Below are 26,146 nucleotides of genomic sequence, written 5' to 3'. Positions count from 1 at the left end.
GGGGTTACTATAAGCCCATTATACATTATTGTGTAATACCCTTGTTTACCCCTGCTCTTATGTATATGAATTTTACGATGACATTATCCATTATGATGTCATCAGGAGTTGCCAGTAATGAGCCTGCCAGTACAATAATGGACAGGCACTCCAGAATGTAACAAAATAACTGACATCTCTCTCTCTCTATCGTGCTTTCTATCTTGTTCTCTCTAAAACACCCTGTACTAATCCTTACTGAGTGATATTAAATTATAATCTGCAATTTTTTTATCTGTTTTCTCTTTCTGCCCTTTCACCGGATTCCCCCTCGCCTGATGCAAAAACTATTCTAGCCTTTCATTATCCAAATAAATGAGATTAGTCTGTGTATGTTAGTCTCGTTAATTCTCTCTACTTTTTCTGATATCTCTGACTGTTAGCCACACTCATCATTTACCCATCGAATAGAGCATGCACTGCATTAGTAAACTGTGACAGGTGGTGATGTTCGTACAAGGGGGAATGCTCATTTACAGCTCAAGAAGAAGAGATTAAATATGGAAATTCCCAGTTAAACATGTAAGCTTAATTTAAAAAGCATTGTGTGTTGTGACACATCCCTCCCGTAACCATCATAAAAATATTTCTGTGACTTGTGTCACAGTAGACCTTCTATCGGTTCGTACCTGACGGGATACACTTTGTTACCCTCATGCATCGATGAGCCTTGGGTGCCCAACACCCTGTCTCCGGTTTGTGGTTTGTCCCTCCTCATACCACTGTCGGTAGGTACTCATCACTGCTGACTGGGAGCACCCCACAAGACTTGCTGTTTCAGAGATGCTCTGACCCAGTCTTCTGGCCATAACAATTTGGCCCTTGTCAAAGTCGCACATGTCTTTACTCCTGCCCATTTCTCCTTCATTCAACACGTTGACTACGAGAACTGATTGTTTGTTTACCATCTAATCTACCCAGACTTTGACATGTGGCCTTGTTAGGAGATGATCAACGTTATTCGCTTAATCTGTGAGTGGTCATAATGTTTTGACTCATCAGTGTACAATGATTTAAAAAGTATTGTTTATTTCTCCCTCTGAATGCAGAATGGACTTAATGCGCTCCATTTAGCTGCCAAAGAGGGTCACATAGAGTTGGTGGAAGAACTTCTGGGGAGGGGTGCAGCCGTGGACTCTGCAACCAAGGTACTAAATACACATCAACACTTAAAAACTGTTTTGAAGGAGGGGCATTGAATCCCAAATGGAGTAAGAGATTAATCTGAGAAAAGAATCCCAGACATCCTACACTGTGGTATGATAAGTACAGTTGGAATCTGGTGTCTGTGGCTTCTGTCTTCTATTTCATGTGGCCGAACCGAGAAATGCACATGTAAGCTTGGACCTACAGTATTAACAAATGGCTAGCACTTGGTTTTGGCATAATACCTTGCAGAAAATTTATTATTTTACTGGTTTTACTGATAATAGATCTACAGTTTCTGTAATTAAAATATCAACTTATTCAGCTCAGATGTATTTCTATTTATTTATTTTTTTATTTTTTTATTTTATTTGCTTCAGGAAAGGTTTGGATTCCTCTATATTCTGTAGTTGATCCTCGTATTTCACATGTGCCAAATGTAACACAGAATCAGACTAATTATTCCAGGTTAAATACAATTTAAGCTCTGTGGCCAGCATCTTTTTACTTATAACTCAGTTTGTAAAAACAAACAAAAAACATGTTAACAGTAATGCTTGTTAACATGAGACTAGTGCAATAACAAACTTGTGTGATAACTTTTGCATGACATCCATACAAGGGAACTGTACCAAGAAGTGACATGACATAACCGCTGATAAAGCACTCTTTATATTGAGCAAACCCCACCCATGTCGGTTATGTCAGTAACGCAGATGTGCGTATCATGGACACTATTTCTGTGAGTTCGGAAAGCGCAACGCTATGCGGTACGAACCTGCGTTATGTCTTAATACATTTTTGTGAGAGTGCTAATTCTAAGTTCAATTTTCATGCTAGCGCAAAATGCAGGTGGGAGTGGATGGGAGTGTTTGAGCTATCTGTGGGTGTATGCACACAAACTGTGGGTGGATTGTATGTTAATGAAATGGCGCAAAGCGCAATTTGCTATTTTCCTGAGAAATAGGTCATTGCGCTAAGATGTTTCAAAAGCACGTATGTTTCCAGTGCGAAGTCTAAACTCAGTTTCTGCATTTGCAGTTTAGAGATTCTACCAGCAGGTGGTAATAAAGTTAATTTCCAGTCTATAAAAATATAGTGGAACATCAAATTATATCTCTGACAATCACTGTTGTGAGAATGTGTGAGATTTGTGTTAAACTATCTTTCGGTCATGGTTAATTTTTCAATTATTACTATTATGTTTATATTTACATTTATGATCTAATTTGTATTGGTATTTTTCCACCTGTTGTCGTAGAGTGATTTTTAAGTCTGCAAAAGGGGCTGGTAGGAGAAGTTGGAGAGAGTAAAATGTTTGTATTTGGTATAATTTAAAAATAATAATATTTTAGTTTCGCTTGAAGTTTCATTTGAATTTAGAACTAATTTTGGTGTAATTTTTTTGTGTTTCAGTAAATGAATTACATTTTTCAAAATTAAAATGTATTGGTAGAAATTAAGTGCATTCCGATACAGTCACTGCTAATACTAGTCATGATTTGTGTATCAGTAGATGAAAATGATTAATAATACTTACATTCTCTATATTTGAACGGAGAAGGACCTCAAAATTAAATTGCACTTGACCCAGCCCATTAGCATTTTGCAAGCGCATTTTTGCCAAACCCACTTGCGCCTAGACTTAGCGCATGCTTGCACAAATGCCAAATGGCCATGGACATGCCCATTGACTTTGCATGTATGACTTATGGCACAGCACTGTGCTTAGTGCTAGGGCCTAAAGTGTTTGAACAAAAGTACAAGCTTCACATTTTTGCTTTTAAACCCTACGGTACAATTGCCCCATAGGCCTCTATTGTAAGTGCACCACTCTAAACTTTTTTTTTTTTTTTTTTACTGTAAACTGGGGAATGAGTCAAAACTACTAATTGGCAGCATGCCACAGATGCTTTCGATAGTCCTTTAGTTATGTTCAAATTGTCCCTTTTCTGCCATGTCATGTTTAACGACACAGACACACACAAGCACCTAGATACTCAAATAAAACATACAAATAAGTGCATGATTAGAGCTTATCTGACTTTCCTTCACTTTGATTGGCCCTTTCAGAAAGGAAACACTGCCCTGCACATCGCCTGTCTTGCTGGACAGAAGGAAGTTGCAAAGCTGTTGGTGACAAAAGGAGCTGATGTAAATGCCCAATCACAGGTGTGAAAAGCCCTTCACAATGAGATAAACTAAAACATGTTTCACTCCAAATATCAATGGCTCCATGGCTATAAGCAAAATACAGACCAATTCTTTATTTACTAATAGTATGTTCATCAAGCTTTTACTGTATGTGTTTCTACAGAATGGCTTCTCTCCGCTCTACATGGCTGCTCAAGAGAATCACCTGGACGTTGTGCAATATCTTCTGGAGAATGGTGGCAACCAGAGCACGGCAACAGAGGTCTGTGTTATGCTGCCGGTCTGTTTTCTTTCTCTGCATCATGCCCATAATGTATCTGTGTCTTAAAAAATGAGATGCGGAAGTTTTTTACAGTGTTCTTTAGTTGACTAGTCTTTTTTAATTACTTCAATGATAGTGTTATTCTAAAATCTTAAGCAAAGCATACAGTATGTCTAAAACTAAACAGGAGTGAGAGATGTCAGACCTTGAATAATTTAATATCATAATTTTAGGCATCTTTATCCCTACTGGAAAATCCAGTTAATACCAACGTCAGATGATAACTGGTTTGACATGGTTTTCAGCTGGTCCAGGCTGAACATGTATGGTCATTAACTGGTCCAAGCTGGTTTAGATGGTTGATCAGATGGACTACTAATGGTGGACCTGATTTTGACCCCGGGAACTTGACCACCACGGACCAGCAACAAACCAGCTACCATGCTCCAAAAACAAGCTTGACCACCATAAACTGGAATGAGCTGGCTTTTTTCCAGTAAAGTGTTTCTTTTGAGGCTGGTCATCTGTACTAATCTCTGTCTATCTGTTCTCTCTGTCTGTAGGATGGCTTCACTCCTCTGGCCATTGCTCTACAGCAGGGTCATAATCAGGTGGTCTCTCTGCTCCTGGAGCATGACACCAAAGGTAAAGTCCGCCTGCCTGCACTTCACATCGCTGCCCGCAAGGATGACACCAAGTCTGCTGCTCTGTTGCTCCAGAATGACCATAATGCTGATGTCCAGTCCAAGGTGAGAGAGTAAATGAGAAATGATAATGATTCTTTTGGTACCATGTTTTTTTGGACATGTAGTCATTGAGATTTGTACCAAGGATTGTGTCCACTTGCGAAAATGTTTCTATTTTGCATTTTTCTATTTTAATCGTTTATTTTTCATTACAAATGATATTGCCAGCATAACAGTTTGAGTGAAAAATTTGTGCATAACCTGCATGTGAAAAATCTTGCATGTGAATTTTCACAGAGCATCTTGTGAAAGTGCTTTAATGAAAGTCCTTTGAAACCGGTCCTTTTGTACAAAATTAGTTAACAGTTAATGTCACAAATTTGCTTATTTGATTACTGATCACGAAATTATGTGGAATCTCTATCACTAATCACTAATCTAATCACTAGCATGCAAGCAATTGCACCTGCAAAATCCTAAAACTGTATTTCCAGGTTTAATTTATATTTTGAATAGACTCAGATTTTTGGACCCCATTATGTGGGTTTATGTTTTCTCTTTTAATCTTTTAATGTAATTTTGAATGTGACCATGGTTTAAGGACGGTGTACCTGTATGCTTGGTTGAAAATCTCAAGGATTAATAGTGGTGTTTTCCTTATTACATGACGTGTTGTTCTGAAAGCAAAAAGAAACAAATGAAACACGGAATGTAGGCGGTCATCCACGCAGCCTGACCAAAGCAAAGCAGGCGCGTTTACTCGCACGATTAACCGAAAGTGAAGTACTGCCGGCTTGTGATGCGTGAATGGCTTGCATGTGCTGCACGAGTCTGTTGGGTATACTGCAGCCTCATCACATTTTAACTTTTTGTTTAGCCTCCAATTCAGCTCATGAAAACACGCTTTCTGATCATGAGGAAGGATTACATCAAGATGTAGATTGGAGTGTAGGTGCAGAATTTCATATGAATAAAATAGTCTACTCCTCTCTCGCTGTTGCTGGCGTGCCAGTGAGTACCCCTCCGCGTGCCAATGCTGGCACGTGTGCCATAGGTTGCTGACCCCTGGTCTAGATCAACACAAAATAGGTATTGTTTTAAAGCTTAGAAGCTCTACTTTACAATGCATGTAGGCATTGACCAAAACTGAACAAGTGCTTTGAAATTTGCAGACAAATCAGAAGTGTTCCATTTTGTTAACTTATAAATAACTTTGCACTGTACATATTATTGTAATCATTAAAAACATCAAACTGATCAAATAGCCATGTGTCACGTTATTGGAAAGCTCTCAAAGAGTAGAATACAACCAAATAAACCTATTTGTTTAACTCACAGACAAAAATCTAGCAGGTTATAGCTAAGTACATGTCTTTGACATACATGTTACATGTAAACAGGCATTGCTTATAAGCCGCGTTTTGCTTATAACTTCACAAAAAATAAACGGAACATAAAATACATGTAAACGGAACATACCATTAAAATGAGCCCACAAACTACGTAATGCATAGATCATTAGATAATCCACACGAAGCACAATGTGCACACAGCACATAATATGCTATCTGGCTAAAATGAGTTAGCTTTCCTGGATCAAATAACTTCATCTGAAATGATGTAGTAGATACCAGCATCATGGAACGCTAAACCATTGGTATTAGTATTCAGATTGCTGCAACCAGAGGTGGAAGTCATCCAAATAATGGACAGAGAGGATTGTTCACTCTATATACAAATGGCCACCAGGAGATGGCGCCAAGTACATGACACAGACTCGATGGCTCAGATGACACAGAATGGAACTAAATGAGATCTCGTTACTCGTGCCTGCATGCTTTGTAGAGAAAGTATACCTTTAGCCATTGTTGTATTTACGTGTGTAATTAGTTCTTATTTACAATTATTATGATTTATTTGTTTGGAGAGGTTTTTGGGCACTAGGATAAAATATTTTTGTAATGCTATAAGTTTTGATTACTTTGTCGTATCAACACAAAATTTTACAGTTTTACAGTTGACATGATTGGGAACAAAACAAAAGCAGTATTCGGAGCTACCTTATTCACACCCAGAGATATATAATGTCAAATCAGAAAAATAAGAAAAAAGGTTAATTTTTGGCTTTGGTTTCTAAGGCTGAGTGTCTCATAATTTATCATAATCTGATTTTTTTTTAAGTTTTCTTTAAAACTATACCAAACAATTGACCCTCTTTGGCTTTAAAAAAAAAAAAAAAAAATTATAAGCCTTTAATTTTGGGCATGCTGCTGATACAGGAAATCTTTAAAAACACCTTCAGAGCTTAAAGGGTTAAATATGAAATTTTGAACCATAGTAATAACTTTTAGGACATGGTAAAATGGTATTACCATGTTTTTTAATAAGTAGCTTGGTAATATCATGGTCTTGTAGAGATGACACTATAGAACTATCATGATTTGGACATTACATGGTAATACCATAGTATTTTGTATTCAGTCAGTTCAAACCTTGTAGTTCCATGTAAATACTATGATCTATGAATATGGTAATCATTCAGTACCACAGCCATCTGATACCATCACTTTTTATGTGGGTGGAGTTTTTACATTTGATTCATGAAGCTTACTTTTTAAAAAGGTATTTACAGTGTGTTTTAAGCAATCTCATATTTAGCTACTATTCAAGTCTCTTGACTGTGATATTTAACCTCTTATTCATTTTTCAATCATCCTTGGATTATATTTGTACTTACGGAACTCCTGCTTTAAGATTTAAATGCTATACCATATTTTCTTCCTCTACTCATGTGCAACTCCTCCAGATGATGGTCAACAGAACTACAGAGGTATTAAGACTCTCTGCAGAATCCTGCATCCTTCTTGGCTCTCATAATGCTTACTGTATTCCATAACAATGAATATTTATTTAACAGTGCATGGGAAGAGTAGAGTCTTGTCCTCTTAAACGGTGTAGTGCATGTTACATTGTTGTTTTTATTTTAGTGGCAGCACCCTGTTTCTTCAAAAAGTTTTCTCTTTTTGGGAGTTTCTTGTTCATTAATACATCTTTCTATGCTGATTTAACTTAAATGAACATTTCGAGCTATAATTATGGGTTCATTTATACTTGAACCTTTTGTTTTAACACAAGTAATTATTTTTACTAACAAGCTGATCTGACTTACATAAATACATTTTAACGTGCATGCTTTTTTCATGCTAACCAGTATTGTCACTCTTACTATCTATGTAGAAGTCTCTGTCACATTTTTGCTGCACTTTTGTTTTTGTTAATTCTGTTTTTTAAATTGCACCATGTCTGTCAGAATGGAAAGGTAAGACAAAAATGGCACCATCAAACAAACTCAGTAAGACAGACATTTATATTTACATTTCTTTTATACTGTATACATTCATCTATAAAAATATGTAGTGACTAGTTGCTTTTTGTCATCTTTTTTCTTTCATTGTCACTGAGAAACTTCTCATCTCTCTCATAAAGACTCATTTGAGACTGGGATTGTGTTCATACGTATATGATTCCTTTGATTACAAATCTAATCTATTTGTTTCTAACTGTATTTTATCCATGGTCTTTTTTTTCACCCACTAAGTGCATGGAGTAGATGGATCCATTTGTAGAAGCTGGAAATCCAGACATTGATTTTCCTTTACTTTTACATTATTTTCTTTAGTTTTTGCACAAATGTGATGATTCATGGGAATGCTGCATGGTAGATCATGGAAGATGAATCTTTAGTAATCAGTCTTCTGCAGACACTTACACTAATTCTTACAGTATGTCCTCTTTCCCTTGTTCTGTTCCTTCTTGTCATCCCAATTCTATCCCTCCCTTGTCTTCATCTTATAGAGTGGCTTCACTCCTCTTCACATTGCTGCTCACTACGGTAATGTTAATGTGGCTACACTGCTGCTGAACAGAGGGGCTGCTGTGGACTTCACAGCCAGGGTATGATCATGTACTGCTAAAATCACCTTTATAAAATAAAATCACCTCATATTCGGGTGATTCTCACAAAACCTGTAAAGAAAATGTTGGTTATATTTAACCCCAAATCAACAAAAAAATATAAAATTATATTTCGCATAAAGAAAAATACAAATTATGATTTCTGCATTGTGACATTATTTTCAAGACTTTTTACTGACCAATTGTCATTATTGTTATGTTTCTGGATATTTTTATTTTGCTATTCCTATGATTTTCAGTTATGATTATAACAGTAAAAAAAAAAGATGCTATTGTACGATGTTTTTTGAAATAAAAATCAATGAAAATTCAAGGCAGTACTAAGGCAGTACTACTATGATGCATAAATACCTTATAATTTAAATATATAATTTTTTTCACATTGCAGTAATGAAAATACAGTATCATAATGACCTTTTTTTGCATTGCGATAAAGAGAATTGGCAGGTAAAATGTGTGTAATTTTCATGAAAATAATCTCACAATATAAAAAATCTTAATGGGCCTAGAAATAGGCATCATTTTCTTTATGCAAAATAAAATTAAAATAAAAATGTTTTTTGGAGTACAACAGGACCACAACATTTTGACAGGTTTCGTGAGAATCACCTATTCACTAAATTGGACACATTCTCTTTTCATGTGTGAATGATGCCTTTTTAATTAACCAGGATGAATTTGATGTGTATGTACAACAGCTTAATAATTTTTTATCTAAACTGTGCTTTTGCAGTCTGTCTAATGATTTATCTGTAAAAGGGAAAATGAGAGGTGTTTTCATGTGACGTTATTGATTGTAAGCATTTTTTAGATTTTTTTGAAATCTTAAAAATGAATTTTTATATGAGTAATTTTTAGCAAAACATATTTGTATTTTCTCCTTAATTTTCCCTGAGTGTTGTTCTGTAGTGGTACAAAATGTTTCAACTTCTATATTTCAAGTATGGTTACACGTTCTTTCATAAAAATGAAATGTTTTATCCAGAATGGCATAACCCCTCTCCATGTTGCCTCCAAACGAGGAAATACCAACATGATTGCCCTGCTGCTGGATAGGGGGTCTCAGATTGATGCCAAGACTAGGGTGAGTATTTCAGTAGTTCCATCATAATGCTTTAATAATGCTATAAAACAAGTCTGAACGACAGCTCTCTCTAGTGCCTGTACTTAGTAGTTCTTGTCATAATAAGAGAAAGAATTATCAAAGAAGCTGATTAATATTTTCTTTGTACTCATATGAATAAATGAAGTCATTTATCATACAGATGGTTTCATGCGAGCCATGCATAATGATCATTGTTTTGAGACTATTTAAGGTATTTGATTAAATATTGTGTATGCGCATCATTAGTGTATGTTTTCATATATGCTGTTTGTCTGTATTTGCATCTTGTTTGTGATGAACAGGATGGACTGACACCGCTGCACTGTGCAGCCAGGAGTGGACATGACCAGGCAGTTGAGATACTGCTCGAGAGAGGAGCTCCCATACTGGCAAGAACCAAGGTACAGAGAATGACATGCATTTACACGCTTACTAAAGACCTGCAAGATTCAAGGCGTTTGAATATATACTTAAGCATTTATGCATAGGCCTTAACCTCTTCAACTCTGGTGCATTTTTTGGCTACCACCTGCAATTTTTCACTCCCAAATTTAAAAGCCCACCATACACACATTCAGAGGACTAATTTTAAGAAAACATTCCAATCATTCATATATATTATTATGTTTACAATCTTATAATGAACATAATTGTTTTTTTTTAATTTTTTTTATTGTTGTTGTTGTTTTCCTAATTTCATAAGCATGTAATTCTGGTTCTGTTTGCGCTATATCCCTGCAAAAAGTCTTATTTATTAGGTATTATAAGTATTAGGATTTAAAAAAATTTTTTATTACCTTTCTTCACAATATACAGATCTGAAATGTAGGTGGCATTCTATTGCAGCTGAGCACTCACTCCATAGACATCCACTCAATCACAATTTTGAATCGCATACATGTTTCCCACTGTTTTGTCATATATCTCAGCCACTGAATGGACTAAAAGCATCAGCTTTGCGATGATGTATAACATTTCATGATCAATAGTTGATAGCATATTTTGCCAATGATTTGTTATAATTCTTTTTTTGCTGGACTGCAATTGTTTTTTGGATATTTGAGATATAACACTGGATTATTTTACCAGGCAAGCTCACAGACAAGTAAAAAATGGCTCATTTTAAAGAAGACAACCTAAGGTAGAAGCTGAAATGGAGTTTCGGCCACTTTGGGGCTTACAAAAGCAGTGATCACAGCAGACATGAGATGTTGTCTTTGTTGTCTTACAGAATCATATTTCATTTTGTTATTCTTTTGATAATCATTCGAACTGTGGTACAAAAGTGACAAAATAAACTGTACAGTAACTTTCCGGAGGATGAGAGCTTTCATTTGATGTAAGGCAAGGCAAGTTTATTTACATAGCACATTTCATACATAATGGCAATTAAAAGTGCTTTACGTAACAATGATAAAGAAAATACAAAATAAAATACATTTTAAAACCAATTAAGAACAAGAAATAAGAATAAATGTAATAAAATAAATTTTAAAAAGTAAAAATTATTAAAATGAATAAAAAAGAAAAAGAATACAAAAATAAAATGATGCAGTACAATCAGTAAGTGCAGCACAGTGCTCAGTGAATAAATGCACAGCTAAACAGATGTATTTTTAGTCTGGACTTGTATGTGGCTACTGTTGGAGAACAGTAAGCTGGTTCCAGCTGCGGGTGGCATAATAGCTAAACGTCTCACCTTGTTTTGTGTGAACCCTTGGAATTTCTAACTGACTAGATCCTAGTGATCTGAGAGGTCTGTTAGGTTTATATTCAACAAGCATATCTGCCATGTATTTAGGTCCTAGGCCATTGAGTGATTAATAACCGAGTAATAGTACTTTAAAATCAATTCTAAATGTAACTAGAAGCCAGTGTAAAGACATAAGGACTGGAGTAATATGCTCAGATCTTTTGGTTCGGGTGAGAATCCTGGACGCAGCATTCTGAATGAGCTGGTGTATAATGGTCTTTTTGGGAAGGCCGATGAGGAGTCCATTGCAGTAGTCCACCCTGCTGGTGATGAATGCATGAACAAGTTTCTATAAGTCTTGGCTGGATACAAAACATCTAATTCTTGCTATATTTTTAGATGATATTTGGATGATTTAGTTATTGCTTTGATGTGACTACTGAAACTAAGGTCTGACTCCAAAATGACACCAAGATTCCTTACTTGATTTGTTGTCTTTAGACCCTTGGAGTCAAGGTATGTGTTCACCTTGGGAATTTCACCTTTGTTGCCAAATACAATGATCTCTCTCTTGTCGTTGTTTAACTGAAGGAAGTTTCGGCACATCCAACTGTTAATTTCATCAGTGCACAGGCACGTAGTGTCTAATGGGCTGTAGTCATTTGGCGATAAGGCTAGGTAAATCTGGGTGTTGTCTGCATAGCTATGGTACGCAATTTGGTTCTTTTTCATAATTTGGCCTAGGGGAAGCATATATAGGTTGAACAGGAGCGGTGCATGAATTGAGCCTTGTGGGACTCATCATGGATGTCCACTCAGATTCATAGTTGCCTATGTTCACATAGTAACCCCTCCCATCTAGATATGACCTGAACCAGCTGAGGACCATCCCAGAGAGCCCTGCCTAATCTGTCTTGGAGAATGTTGTGGTCAACAATGTCAAATGCAGCACTGAGATCCAGTAATACCAGCACTGATATTTTGCCTGAATTAATATTTAGCCGAATATTATTAAATATCTTTATATGCGCCGCCTCTGTGCTGTGATGCTGTTAGAAACCAGACTGGAAATTGTCCAAGTAGCCATTTGAGTTTAAGAATTTGTTCAGCTGTGAAAGGAAGATTTGAGATTGGTCTGTTTTTTAGAAGGGGCATGACAACTGGGATTTCTGAAACGTGCCTGAAAGGAGTGAGGCTTTGACTATATCTAAAAGATATTTTTACAGACAGTTAAACACATTTTTGAAAAATGGTGTGGCGAGTGTGTCAAGACAGCAGGTCAACGTTTTAAGATGCTGTACTATTTCTTCTAGGGTTTTATAAGACTTGTCTATTAGACTACTATGTGAAAAACGTAATTAGCATATTTGTTACATCGTCACCTCTAGGTGGTGCTCATTTGCGACTCAGAGTTTTTAAGGCTTTATTTTGTTTGCATAGTGATGGTATCAGATGATAATACTGTGGTACTTTGAAATAAATCACTGAATGATTTTCATACTTATGTACCATGGTATTTACATCCAAGGTAATTCAAAGAATTCTACAGTATTACTATGGTACATGTACAAACTATCATGGTATAACTATGGCACTTTTTGGTACTTATTTGTTAGTGTAGCCTTGAACTCAGTGGGGGCGCTATATCACGAAATAAGTTTAAGATTAAAATGTTAAAATCCCCAGATACAGGAGTCAGGCATATGTGGTATCATTTGAAAGTTTAGAATCTGAACCAAAGTACCACAGTATTACCATTTGATACCATCAATCTGCTAATAGTAATAATATTGAAAGATAATCAATACAACATTTTTTATGATTGATCTGTGTTTGTTATTCTCTTGTCTTTCAACACACACAGAATGGGCTGTCCCCACTGCACATGTCTGCTCAGGGTGATCATGTGGAGTGTGTGAAACACCTTCTGCAACACAAGGCGCCTGTTGATGATGTCACACTGGACTACCTGACTGCCCTTCATGTTGCCGCCCACTGTGGTCACTACAGAGTTACCAAATTACTGCTGGACAAGAAAGCTAACCCTAATGCCAGAGCACTGGTAATACTTTCTCTTTCTTGAAATAAAGTAAAGCTGGTAAAATTAATGTGTGTATGTGTTTGAGTATCAATCAGTGTTCATTGTGATTTGTTCATTGTGTTTTTGTCAGAATGGCTTCACTCCTCTGCATATTGCCTGCAAGAAGAACAGAGTGAAAGTAATGGAATTGCTGGTTAAATATGGCGCCTCAATCCAAGCCATCACTGAGGTAAGAGTATTGTTAAATACTACTTGGTTTCTCTGCTTCCATTATGAAATATTAAAAATAAAAAAACATGCACTGATGCACACTTTAAAATCTACTGGAAAAATGTATCATCTGGGCACTTTTGGCATACTATTTTTAACATTATTTGGTAAGCAGTCTGATGCTCTAATTCTAATCTTTCATGCTATTTAGGACTGAAATGCAGCATGCGACTTAGTTCATTAGTATGTGAATGGTGATTCCACACGTCATTACTAATCTACAGTCAGAAATTGTTTCTCACTCTTACCTTCTTACCTTCTCACCTCTTTTCCTCTTTAGTCTGGCCTGACGCCAATCCATGTTGCTGCATTTATGGGGCACCTCAATATCGTCCTCCTCTTGCTACAGAATGGAGCCTCACCTGATGTCTGTAATATTGTAAGTACACAATCATCATGATGGACATGACACATTTCAATGTATTTCTAAAGACTTTTGGATTGGATCTGTGGCCTTTCAGTTGCTCTTAGTTGTGGTGTGTGTGTGTGTGTGTTTATTCAACTTCTAGCCCTGTGAACTTCTAGAAAGTAAAGTCTCGTTTAAAAAATTTTCACCCAGTCAGTAGTTTTTTTTTTGTTTTGTTTTAATTAGTCTGCTAACAGTGATCAACAGTCTATGTATATGTTTCACTGGAGATTGATGTAAATTTGTTTAAAACATTTTTTTTTTTTATTTTATTTTTTTAATCATGAAAATTCCCACCACAGTCCATCACATCTCAAATTATGTATTGTGCTTAATAGAATTCCGTGGTGGAAATGACGTTGATGGAAATGACATTTTTACCGTTTTTTTTTTTTTTTTTTTTTTTTTTTTAAATAAAATGGCAAACTCCTGTGACTTGCTTTGGGTAATTTGATGTATTCTAAATACATGCAATTAAATTATATTTTTATACTTGTTGCATAATTGGGCAAGATTACAGCTTGATTGGAAATGACACCCAATAAAAATATTCTGCTTACAAGTGATTTATCTTGAATTGCCTTGTGTTTACCTTGAATTTGCTTTGTTTTCCTCAAACATGTCTCATATTTCATCTGAAGGATGCTCTTCTTTACTGACACTTTTGTCAACTTGGTAAACAAATACACTAACTTTTGAAAAACTATTAGGGAAAAAATTGTTTGGTGTGGTAGAAATTACACCACAGCTGTGGGACAGTCGTAGTTTTGGAAAGGTGATAGAAATCATTTTCATTCTATAAATATTTAAATGAAATTAAATTCTTTGTTTAGAATATCATAGGTATAAACATTTGACTTTAAACAAGGATTTTCATAATTTAATATTGAAAGTCTGAGTCTGGGACAAGGCTAAAACAATGAAATGTATACATAAAAGGCATTTGAGAAATTCCAAAAATAAATTAGGTAAAAAGTTTCCAAGTCAGTTTTAATGTAAGCATAAAACAAAAAGTAAAAAGCTGAAATCTGTTCATTTGAATAAAAATCAAACCCTGGGACATGAAAGTGCCTGAAGTTAAAGAAACACCCATATAATGTGTTCAATGTAGACAAAGCTGTGTATTTCCTGTAGATCTAATTGTGGTCATGTGTGTCCTTAGCGTGGTGAGACAGCGTTGCACATGGCTGCAAGAGCAGGACAGATGGAGGTGGTGCGATGTTTGCTAAGGAACGGCGCTCTAGTGGATGCCATTGCCAGAGTCAGTCGCTACAATATTTTCAATATTTAAGCAGAACATATTGTCATAAACCTCTATATAGAGTTAGTAACTTTGCATTAGTAAATCAGTACAAAAACAGTGTAATGGACAAATGGAGGCTTTGAATAAACTATTTCTCTATTGCTCTCTCTCAGGCTTTCTGATTGTGTTTCAATCCCCTCAGGAGGACCAGACTCCCCTTCATATTGCATCTCGTCTAGGTCAGATAGAGATAGTGCAGTTGTTACTGCAGCACATGGCTCATCCTGATGCCTCCACCACTAATGGATACACACCTCTGCACATCTCCGCCCGTGAGGGTCAGGTGGATACGGCTGCAGTGCTGCTGGAGGCCGGAGCATCTCACTCACTAGCCACAAAGGTGGGACTGCATCTGGCATCTGATATGTGACTCATTCAATTATACAAATACACACATATACCAAAATAATATTTAATAAACAGTTATATTGTATATACTGTATATATTTGGTTGTAATTAACGGCAGATAATTATTATTACCATTATAGAAAGGCTTCACTCCTTTACATGTTGCTGCTAAGTATGGAAGCTTAGATGTGGCAAAACTCCTCCTACAGCGCAGAGCTCTTATTGATGATGCTGGAAAGGTGAAAATCCAAAACATATAGCTTGTGTAATGTAGTTTGAACTATTATTTCTTTCTTTGTGTACCTGGCCATACATTAATAAAAATATATATTCACTGTTTTCTCTCTCTTTATCTTTCTAAAACAGTATGGTCTTACACCTCTGCATGTAGCTACTCACTATGATAACCAGCAGGTGGCGATGTTGCTATTGGATAAAGGGGCTTCTCCTCATGCTACCGCAAAGGTACCAATCTTATTTGATAGCAAAATGACAGATATAATTTAGAATGCTGGTCTAAGATCATCTTTATCATCTATATTCACTGGTAGTCTCTGCACCCAGCAGTATGGTGACATGGTAACCTCCAGTGATTAAATCATCTTTAGATGGCATAGTACGAAATACTGATATGCACTACTAATGGTACCGATACTAACGACTAGGGCTTTCCAGTGGAATCAGAAGCTCCAGTTTGATTGTCTGGTTTTTCGCAGTTTCTGGGAGTTAGGTTGCACGTTAGCACAAGGTACCATGAGCTACAACGAGTGCTTCCAAGGAATAAGATCTTACATTTAGTTTCTTGATTTGCTTTTATTTGTATTGGTCAGTGTATAGCCTGAGTGTTTATTTTACTCTTTCCCTATGCAGAATGGCTATACACCTCTGCACATTGCAGCAAAGAAGAACCAAACCCATATTGCCTCTACCTTGTTGCAGTATGGAGCAGAGACTAATGCGTTAACCAAGCAGGGTGTGAGCCCTTTACACCTGGCCTCTCAGGAGGGTCACACAGAAATGGCCTCCGTGCTGCTGGAGAGGGGTGCACACGTCAATGCTGCCACTAAGGTCTGTATCCTCATCAGACAAATGGATATGGGTCTAGTCAGGTGTCTATGTACAATCAAAAAATTAAAGCATCTATGATGACAGCACCAACGCTTGCAGATTAGACCACCACCAGCTCACTGTATATTGTTTAAACGAGTTGCTATTTACTCTGCTAGTGTTTTAGGAAATACAGTAATCTGACCTGTTTCCAGTAAATAATATTTTCTTCTCAAGTGGGGTATCTCTTATGCACATGCCCATATATGCCCATTTTGAGTTATAAACAAGTCAGTAAATTAGTTAAACAGTTAAAATCTAGTTGTGTGATATTTTCCTGGGTAATACAAGGGTTAATACATTTTTTGTCATCCAAATTGATTATAATAAATGCAGACATTGTCATGTGCTTTGACCATGGCATAGTTGCTGGCAAAAGAGAACTGTGGTCTCCAGTTACCCTCTACTTGTGACTAAAGCAACAGTCAAGCATTACACCTACAGGTGTCACTGTGTTCACACCGGAGGTGTTGCTAGACCCTATTTAGGAGGACTTCAGCCCCCCTAAATTTTGTGTCAGCCCCCCTAAAAACCTGTGACTTTGCCATTTGGCACTTTACCATTTGGCCATTTGCGTTTTATCAAGACCATTCGTGATTCGTGAACAAGTGATGATCAGCCGAAGGCTCGACTGAAGGCGGCATGTCATTCATTTAGTTCAATAATCTCATTTAACAAGGGGAGAAATGGGCTGGTTGAATTATGAATTAAATTTATACATGTTTTTAGGCTAATATTGTTTTCTTTTTCATATAGCTTGATAGGCATGCACAGCAGTTCACAAAATGATAGCTATGCTTTGTTGTCATTTGTGGAGAAAATGTTTATGATGCTTAAACAGCCTGCTGAAGTCTCAAAGTAGATTTGTTGTCATACAAATTTTAATAAAGTATAATTAGACTCGTTACGGTCGGGAATGAATGTGCTTTCTCAATGATTTAATGACTCACTCAAAATGATTTTCATTTGCTCCCACCTACTGGCATAACAGTGTGATTTGCAAAAATGGGCACTGAACGAATTAAGGCAAAATGAACATATCTGAACAAATCTTTGAATGGATTCAAAAGACTTGAGTCATGAGCTAATGACACAGAGAAACATCATATAGAGTTAATTCACTCCACTAAATAAATGTGTCATTTATTGTAATAATAAGGTTTTGTTATGTTTTATGTAACATAAATGTATAGAAGTTGCAAAATTATTGATTCATGTTCTATAATTTTTGTTAATAAATGGAGAACAAAAAAGGAATGTTACAAAGGACAGATTACATATTGCCAATAAATAGACCTATTCAGTAATATAAAGTTTGTCAATGTCTATGGTTCTTCAAGCGGTTTTGGTAATTTTTTATAACTTTATAAGTGTTTATTACAGAAAATGACTATATTTTGAATGAATATTAGCTGGCTAGCTTGAATGATGTAAACACTCTTAAAAAACAAACAAACAAACCAACAAACAAAATGCTATCTCTGCAACAGAGGGGAATACATTAAATGTGTACATCTTTATAGTGTCATTGGGGGCTGAAGCCCCCTAAGATTGAAATCCTGGAATCGCTGCTTGTTGACACCTGACTTTACGAAATTAGCATTACAGTATTATAGGACCATGTATACACCATTGTAAACATTATAAAGTGCATAATAGTATTCCCTTCTTTTTTCAGAGTGGTCTTACACCTCTTCACCTCACTGCTCAGGAGGACAGAGTGCAGGTTGCTGAAATACTGGTCATCCATAATGCAAACGTAGACCAGCAGACCAAAGTAAGCTTAGTCTGTAGTTTTATATTAACATGGTTCTCTTATGATATTGCTGGATGAAAGCACAAAATAAAGTTTTTAGAAGAATGCCTAGTGACTAGAAGAATAATTTAGAAATAAAATGCATACTAAAATTTATGATCAGTACAGGCTGTGGTGTTTAGCCATGTCGTATTTCTGAATCTGAAGTTAATGTTTGTTATTTCTTATAGCTGGGCTACACTCCTCTTATTGTGGCTTGTCACTATGGAAATGTCAAAATGGTTAACCTCCTTTTGCAAAATGGTGCTAATGTCAATGCGAAAACAAAGGTAAGAGTATACATTCTAGTAATTATTTTAAATCCTATAATTATGTGATTTAATAACCTAATTATTACATAATAAGCCAATCATTTAATGATTTCATGATTAGATAAAACAAGCATGCTATTTATTAATTTACTAATTGGTTATTGTATTTTTTTTATTGATCTGTATATTCTTAATTTTGAGCCTTTAAATATTTTAACAGAATTGTACATTTTTGTTCAAAATTATTTGACTTGCAACCTGATTATTTATATGATTTGTTATTATTTGTATCTGTTTACTCTATTGATGGACTTGTTTTCATTGCAGAATGGTTACACACCACTTCATCAAGCAGCTCAGCAGGGAAACACGCATATTATCAATGTCCTACTGCAGCATGGGGCCAAGCCTAATGCTGTCACAAAGGTGAGACACACTCGTACACACACAGACAAAATAATATCAGTTCTGTACATAGGCGCGGATTTTTAGCAAAGGTTGCTGCAGTTTAGGCAGACGATATACACATGCATGCGCAACGAGGGCATCAGAGAACCAAGTGTCTCCCTGGGGATCATGTCTATCACCGTACACACACACACACACACACACACACACACACATAAAACGCAAATGGAACATTTTCACCAGCATTAGTTATTCTACCATATTCAAAACTGTTGTCATGTCAGTGTGAATGAGAAATAACTATAAAACACAATATGATTATTCAGACAAAATACAGTAGCTATTAAAATGAACCCTTATGCTAAAATATTAAGCTATTAAGAAATGTCCCACCTGTTACTCGAAGACCCCAAATGTGGCCTTGGGCTCAGGTGTTGCTAGTAAATGTCTTCATGAGATTTTCAATATCTAAGGTTTGATTGATCTCCTTGTGTATGTGCATTAATTCAACATGTGTGAGTCTTTGCTGGATCATTTTACTTCGTAGCCAAGTAAAAACGAGCTCTAAAAAGTTAACATACATATGATATGAAGCTTGCAGAACAGCCAAGCACCGCTGTCCCATTGTGTGCAAAGTGTTTCAATTACATTTACATCCAGCGATTGTACATGGAATAAGTGAGGAATACAACAACACAAGCGATTCATCTTAAACATAAACAAACACCAGATGATGAAGTTAGGGAAGACAGCCCGTTGCTCAGCTGAGGTTTTAGTGCCAGTGTGGGCAACGAAACACGAGAAAGTTCTAGCCTGTACTTTTGATTTATTCATTTATTTTATTTTATTGTAAATTATTATAATTTCAAAGGATGAGTACACATGGGTAAAGCACAATACCCTTCTGAAGAAAAAAGCTTAAAATTGAGGATGAATTTGTTTTTATTCATAGAAACTGTAATATTGCACTACAATAGTTATTATTAAACATCAGTAATGATACAATAACACAATTTAATTGTCATTTATTATCAAATTACTGTTTCATTGTTAATCACTTTTTTATTTATTTTTTGCTTTTGTGCAAATAAACAGAAAAAAGGGAGAGTAAAAAGTTCACTAGTATCCATTACAACGGCTCTCTTTAGTCCGGCAGAGCCCTGCCCACAAGCATAACAAATCTTTCCAAAACGGGACTTTTAACATTTTTAACATTACATTTTTTTACATAAATGACAGATATACTGAAAGCGAAAATTGTATTATACTGTATACTGCATAAATACAATGAAATATATGAAATCTCATTGATAATATTTTCCAGTCTTGCTCACTAGGGGGTGCTTCAGCACCCTCAGCACCCCGCTTCCCACACCTTTGGTTCTGTATCTTTCTCCTCTAACCTCCAGCTCTTTCCATCTCTCTCAGAACGGGAACACCGCTCTCTCTATTGCTAAACGTCTGGGGTACATCTCAGTGGTGGACACTCTGAAAGTTGTTACTGAGGAAATGGTCACAACAACAACTGTATGTAACCATGCCTTTGCACATTATGAACTTAAAGTGTGTATATCCATATGCAGTTCAACTGAGGTTTCGCATTGAAAATCTGGGGAAAAAAATACAAAACATTTACAAATTTGTAAATGGAAGCATTTTCATAACTGGACTTTCGAATCCTAATGTAAATACATTGAATTCCTTGTTGGTTTGACAATTTTGTAGACGGTGACAGAGAAACACAAACTGAACGTTCCAGAGACAATGACAGAGGTTCTGGATGTTTCTGATGAAGAGGGTAAGTTTCTGTATTTCATTGCTAGCTTATATGCTTAATCAGATACTCATTTATCTGTGTAAAAGCTGCTGTGCCTCTATAGCATTACATCAGATGGAGGAGGAGCCTTTTACTGATGTATCTTTGGAGACATATGAAGGTATATAGCGTATAGAAATAGAGTGAACAGAACTGACCCCTTTGCTAACTTTACACTTACTACATTGTCAAATATTTGTTCAGTTCATTCTGTATCTATTCAAGCGTGTGGTTTGCGGATTGTGTGCTAACTGGAACAGGGCATGATTATTATGTGAGGAAAACTAAAATATGTGGAAAACTAACTTTGATTTTAGTTATGTGTGCTAATGTGAGGATGATAAACAATTTCAAAATCACAAAAAAGTAGATGGTAATATATGAAAAGTGTGGGGCACTGAGCATTTTAAGAACAATGCCAACATTAGTTATAAGTTAGTGGTGCTTGCAAGCATAACTATTACTATTATTCATACCACTCATAAAATTAGGAAGTTATAAGTGTGTTATTGACTAATCTGCCTAACAAAGATGTCAGAATACAGCAAATCAGTGGCATGCACAGAGGGGGTGTCGGGGGTAAAAGTGCCTCCCCAGTCATCATCAAATAAATAAATAAATACAAAATTTAATAATATAAAATACTACTACTACTAATAACTTCAAAATACTAAAAACAAAATAGTTCAAATGTGCATGACAGTAGTAATGAGTATTTTGTAATTGGTGAAACAGTGGAAGCAATCTGAGTGGTTGGCGAAAGGTGCCGCATATAAATAAGATAATTTAATATTTTATCTTTAAGATTTTTGTTTGGTGTGTGTTCTCTTTTTCTTTTCTCTCTCTTTTTTGCAATCTTTACCTTTACATTTTATCTAAAAACTGAATTTTTAAATGGATGCTATTTAGTCTGAATTTAAAAAGCATACTTTTTAATTTGCATTTGATTCGGTCAAGAGTTTTTACAAACAGCATGCCCAAAGATATGTCAAGTTTTGATCTGGGCTGTTTAATTAACTACAGCTAAGAGTCAGCTGATTACATTTATCAATAATCAGTTTATTAGTCTCTAAATTGGTCAGTTAATCTCTGTTTGATCAGGTGAGGACACAATGACAGGTGATGGAAGTGAGTACCTGAGAGCAGAGGACCTGAGAGAATTGGGTGATGACTCCCTGCCTGGGCACTACCTGGACAGCATGAGCTACAATCACAACCTAGACCGGTAAACACCACCCACATGCACACAAACACATACATATACTTGAGAGGTTTCTGTGGACTGAAGTCAAGGTTTGACACCTATTTTTAATCTGACATTAATGCACTGCTGTACTGTCTTAAAGAGTATAACTGCTGTACTGTCTTAAAGAGTATAACTTTATTTCTTCTGCTGAACACAAACAAAGATTTTTAAAAGAATATCTTAGCTCTGTTGGTCCTCACAATGCAAGTGAATGGGTAATAAAAGTTTGAAGCTCCAAAAGGACATAAAGGCAGCATAAACATATGAGTCCAGTGATTAAATCCATATCTTCAGAAGTGATATGATAGGTGTGGGTGAGAAACAGATGAATATTTAAGTCATTTGTACTATAAATCTCCACTTTCACTTTCACATTCTTCTTTTGTTTTTTAGCAATTCACATTCTTTGTGCATATCACAACCTTCTGGGCATGGAGGATAATTTATAGTAAAAAAGGACTTCAATATTGATCTGTTTCTCACCCACACCTATCATATTGCTTCTGAAGATATGGATTTAACCACTGGAGTCATGTGGATTATGCCTTTATATGCTTTTTTGAGCTTCAAAATGTTTGTACTCATTTGCTTGCATTGTATGGACCTACAGAGCTGAGATATTCTTCTAAAAATATTCGTTTGTGTCCAGCAGAAGAAATTAATACACATCAATTTTTGAATGAACTATCCCATTAAAGTCTTACAAAACATACCATGGTATTACTTTGGTTGTTTGGATTTTAAATAACACCATGGTATTCTTTAAAGTATCTTGGGTAATACAGTGGTATATACTGTAAATATGGTAGCTACTGTATCTGTTACTGTTACTGTACAGGCTTAGTACTTTTTTTAAGTGTACTCTGGAGGACATTTTTAGAAATGTGGCCCTCACAAGTATAGGGAATCTAGTACACACATGCATTATGTCATCTTGCTCACTTGCTCGCACTGTCTCACCTTAGGTCGCATGATACCCCCAGTCATCTCAGCTACAGGGGTGAAGGAATGCTGATTGAGGACATTATCACCAGCCACCAGATTAAAAGGGTGAACTATCACACCTAATATTATATATACACACACAGCGGGCCTCATTCATGATACACAAGCAGAACAAATTTGTGTGTAAACTGTTCGCAATGCCATTTTGACGTAAATTTTCAGATACATGAAAGTTTTCGTATGTTCAAAATGTTAGTTGGTACGAACAAAATTTACACCTGCTCCTGACCACATGTAAATCATGCATAAGACATCAGAACATTTTGTGTTCTTTTATACAAACTGTCATGACTACATTTTGATAGAAGTGGAATTAAAGAAGTAATGAAAAAAATAACTAATAATTAAATGAGTGAAATTAACCTAAAAAAAAAAAAAAACTTAATTTAAAGCGTTTCTTTGGTGCTTGCATTTATTTCTTCAAAGTAAATTTATTCCCAATTCTGTTTCATACATTTTATATGTTCAGCAGAATTGCTTGGCATGGGGCGAAACGTTCGTAGAAAGACGCAGTTTATGTTTGATTTTCTCAGAAAAATGAATGCCCTCTAACATTACTAGTTGGGGTGTTTCTTTATTTGATATGAACTCTATAATTTAGGTTTCACTAATTTAGTATAGGCATCGATACAGTATATCGCGTTCGGTTGATAACGTGTGGTCAGTGTTAATGCTGTTAAAGCTATAAATAAACACGTCGTGGGCAGGTGCGTACACACGTAAATGAAAAAAAAAGAAGTCGTAGCTTACAGCATTTTCTAAGACCTTCTTCAGGCATTCTGTCAATTTTTTTGAAGATTCTTCTTCCAGCTGCAGGAGAAGTTAAAGTCTTGATTGACTCGAGAAGTTTCTCCAATGATTCTGGCGATGCGCTCCACTGAACCATAAAAGGTTAATGGTGGTGGACTTCCTCCTGTCCGCATTAAATTACATTTTTTTTACAATAAAGCTTTATGACAAACCATTTTTTTTAATCTCTTGGACTGTTTAATTTACAAAAGAACCAATGATGGCAGCAAAAGAATGCGATGACTAAATCAATATTTTACGATGTGAATGAAACTTTTTATGAGTCTGAAGCCTTCCTTATTGGGCATGGATTATGATATTTATGAATGAATGTGCACTCGCCCCTATTTATGAATGTTTGGAATTCACTAACTTGCACACGTTTAACTAACAAATCTGAGGTGTACACAGCGTTTGTGAATCCGGAGGAAAGTATTCGTGATGCTTTAATGTAAATTAATCCCAATTTACTCCAATATTTATGAATGTTTCATGAATGAGGCCCAGCGAGTGTACAGCTTATCTTTTTTGTTTTCTAGGTGTCCGCTTTCTCTCGAGGGAATGAGAAAGACTCATATCGACTGAGCTGGGGTACTGAACATCTTGATAACGTAGTGCTAACCAGTACTCTTCTGCAGTCAGGGTTAGTAGATCTCACACACTCTCGAACACGCAAACAAACACATCTAAATGGGGACATATGGCTGACTTCTATCGTTTTCCAGTTTAATTCCAAGATGTCCTCAGATGTCCTCAAAAGGATGTTGTCACCCAAATGTAGCTCAGTAAACCCATATATATATATATATATATATATATATACACACACACACACACACACACACAGAAGAACTTTGGCTCCCCCTTTACACACACTAGTACAACATACATCAGACATGGCATACACTAAAGTACATACCTTAAAGCTGGCATTTCATTGTGTGCAACTATTTGTAGATCATGATGGATGATAGTTGCTCAATTTCCTCTCATATTGTGTTATTTTTTCTTTCTTTCTTTCTTTCTTTCTTTCTTTCTTCCTTTCTTTCTTTCTTTCTTTCTTTCTTTCTTTGTCCTTCCTTTTTTTCCCCTCTCTTTCTTTTCCTCTCTCTTTCTCTGCTATTTGTGATTGTATCTTGTGTTCTGCTTTTAGCCGATCAACCCCATGCCTTGACCATGACAACAGCAGGTGATCTTCCACTTCTCTTTGATTCTCCCTTTTTTTCTTCCTCTCTTCATCTATGTTAATATATTATTGCATGTATTTTTAACAACTGACTGCGCTGAGGTTTTCAAATAAGCCCTGTTGTTTCCATCACAATTGTAATAAGCATGTTTTGGTTGACACAACAGGACATGTTTCAGCCTTCATAAAGAACCCCATGACTAATATCCAGTATTTTTCTCATTGGCTGGTGATGAGCCGATATGATAACCATATGTGATTTTATTATTTCCTTGACATTTTCTGGGATAATATCCATCTTAAATTTATGACTATTGGATATGCATTTACTCTAGATTGCATTTGATACATGGCTGCAAGCCTGCTTCTCAGCTGCAGCTGTTCACTTACAGGATATTGTGTAGCAGAATGACTCATACTGTATGTTCCTTGTTAGTATGTATTGTTAAAATAAGACTTTAGCTGCACTTCTATGCCTCTGTTTTGAGTAACGTATCTTCACTTTAACAGTTTGACCACATGAGGCTTTAATTAGCTTTGGCATATCATGTCTATGTGAGTTTGGTAGAGAACAGAATAACTTCATCCTTTTTTCTTAGAATCAAGGCTTCTTCGAATATGCTCATATTTAATATATGTATTCTTATTATGTTAGTGATGAAATATACATCTTTAAGGTTATAAAGTCTTTGGCATCTATTGTTCATTGCCCTCTTTTTTATGCACTCCTGACCACAAATGAGATATCTCATCAACTCTTTGAATTATTTGAGTTTAAATGGTAATACTGAATTAGAATATTTATACAGTACATTGATACTGAATGTAAACGATTTGAAATGTAACTTTTAAACTTTGATTCCAAATTGATTTTTTATTCTAAAATATATTTTTGTTAACTTTATTTAAATTTGTTATTCCTTTTTATCAAAACTCATCGCCTCTTAGTCATTTATTTTTCTGCTGACTTCTTCACGCATCAGCTGGTATGAAACTGGACACATTTCCTTCCCTACTCGGTTTTCTCCTAACCCCTCTTGAGCATGTACAAGGTTATCATTTTTTATTACTCTGTATCTGTAGAGGCTTATCA

At 35.8% G+C, this 26,146-nt stretch overlaps 1 protein-coding gene and 1 pseudogene across 2 annotated transcripts in view; both read left to right on the top strand.

Annotated features, from left to right (window-relative positions):
- The window catches only part of LOC127443577 (ankyrin-3-like), a 71,217-nt pseudogene extending 62,970 nt beyond the window's left edge, over positions 1 to 8,247 (top strand).
- The window catches only part of LOC127443394 (ankyrin-2-like), a 54,500-nt gene continuing 36,516 nt past the window's right edge, over positions 8,163 to 26,146 (top strand). For both annotated transcript variants that reach the window (XM_051701949.1, XM_051701948.1), the window contains exons 1-20: positions 8,163 to 8,241; positions 9,248 to 9,346; positions 9,670 to 9,768; positions 12,925 to 13,122; positions 13,232 to 13,330; positions 13,652 to 13,750; positions 14,940 to 15,038; positions 15,223 to 15,420; positions 15,570 to 15,668; positions 15,796 to 15,894; positions 16,300 to 16,497; positions 18,215 to 18,313; positions 18,523 to 18,621; positions 18,931 to 19,029; positions 20,440 to 20,538; positions 20,737 to 20,809; positions 21,929 to 22,052; positions 23,039 to 23,123; positions 24,407 to 24,510; positions 25,021 to 25,056. In XM_051701949.1, the coding sequence (XP_051557909.1) occupies positions 9,296 to 9,346; positions 9,670 to 9,768; positions 12,925 to 13,122; positions 13,232 to 13,330; positions 13,652 to 13,750; positions 14,940 to 15,038; positions 15,223 to 15,420; positions 15,570 to 15,668; positions 15,796 to 15,894; positions 16,300 to 16,497; positions 18,215 to 18,313; positions 18,523 to 18,621; positions 18,931 to 19,029; positions 20,440 to 20,538; positions 20,737 to 20,809; positions 21,929 to 22,052; positions 23,039 to 23,123; positions 24,407 to 24,510; positions 25,021 to 25,056 (2,057 nt within the window). In that variant the 5' untranslated portion in view covers positions 8,163 to 8,241; positions 9,248 to 9,295. The remainder of the gene's footprint in view (positions 8,242 to 9,247; positions 9,347 to 9,669; positions 9,769 to 12,924; positions 13,123 to 13,231; positions 13,331 to 13,651; positions 13,751 to 14,939; positions 15,039 to 15,222; positions 15,421 to 15,569; positions 15,669 to 15,795; positions 15,895 to 16,299; positions 16,498 to 18,214; positions 18,314 to 18,522; positions 18,622 to 18,930; positions 19,030 to 20,439; positions 20,539 to 20,736; positions 20,810 to 21,928; positions 22,053 to 23,038; positions 23,124 to 24,406; positions 24,511 to 25,020; positions 25,057 to 26,146) is intronic.

This window comes from Myxocyprinus asiaticus, chromosome 7, assembly GCF_019703515.2.
Source record: "Myxocyprinus asiaticus isolate MX2 ecotype Aquarium Trade chromosome 7, UBuf_Myxa_2, whole genome shotgun sequence".
NCBI lineage: Eukaryota > Metazoa > Chordata > Actinopteri > Cypriniformes > Catostomidae > Myxocyprinus > Myxocyprinus asiaticus.
This window is presented reverse-complemented; position numbering and strand designations above follow the sequence as displayed.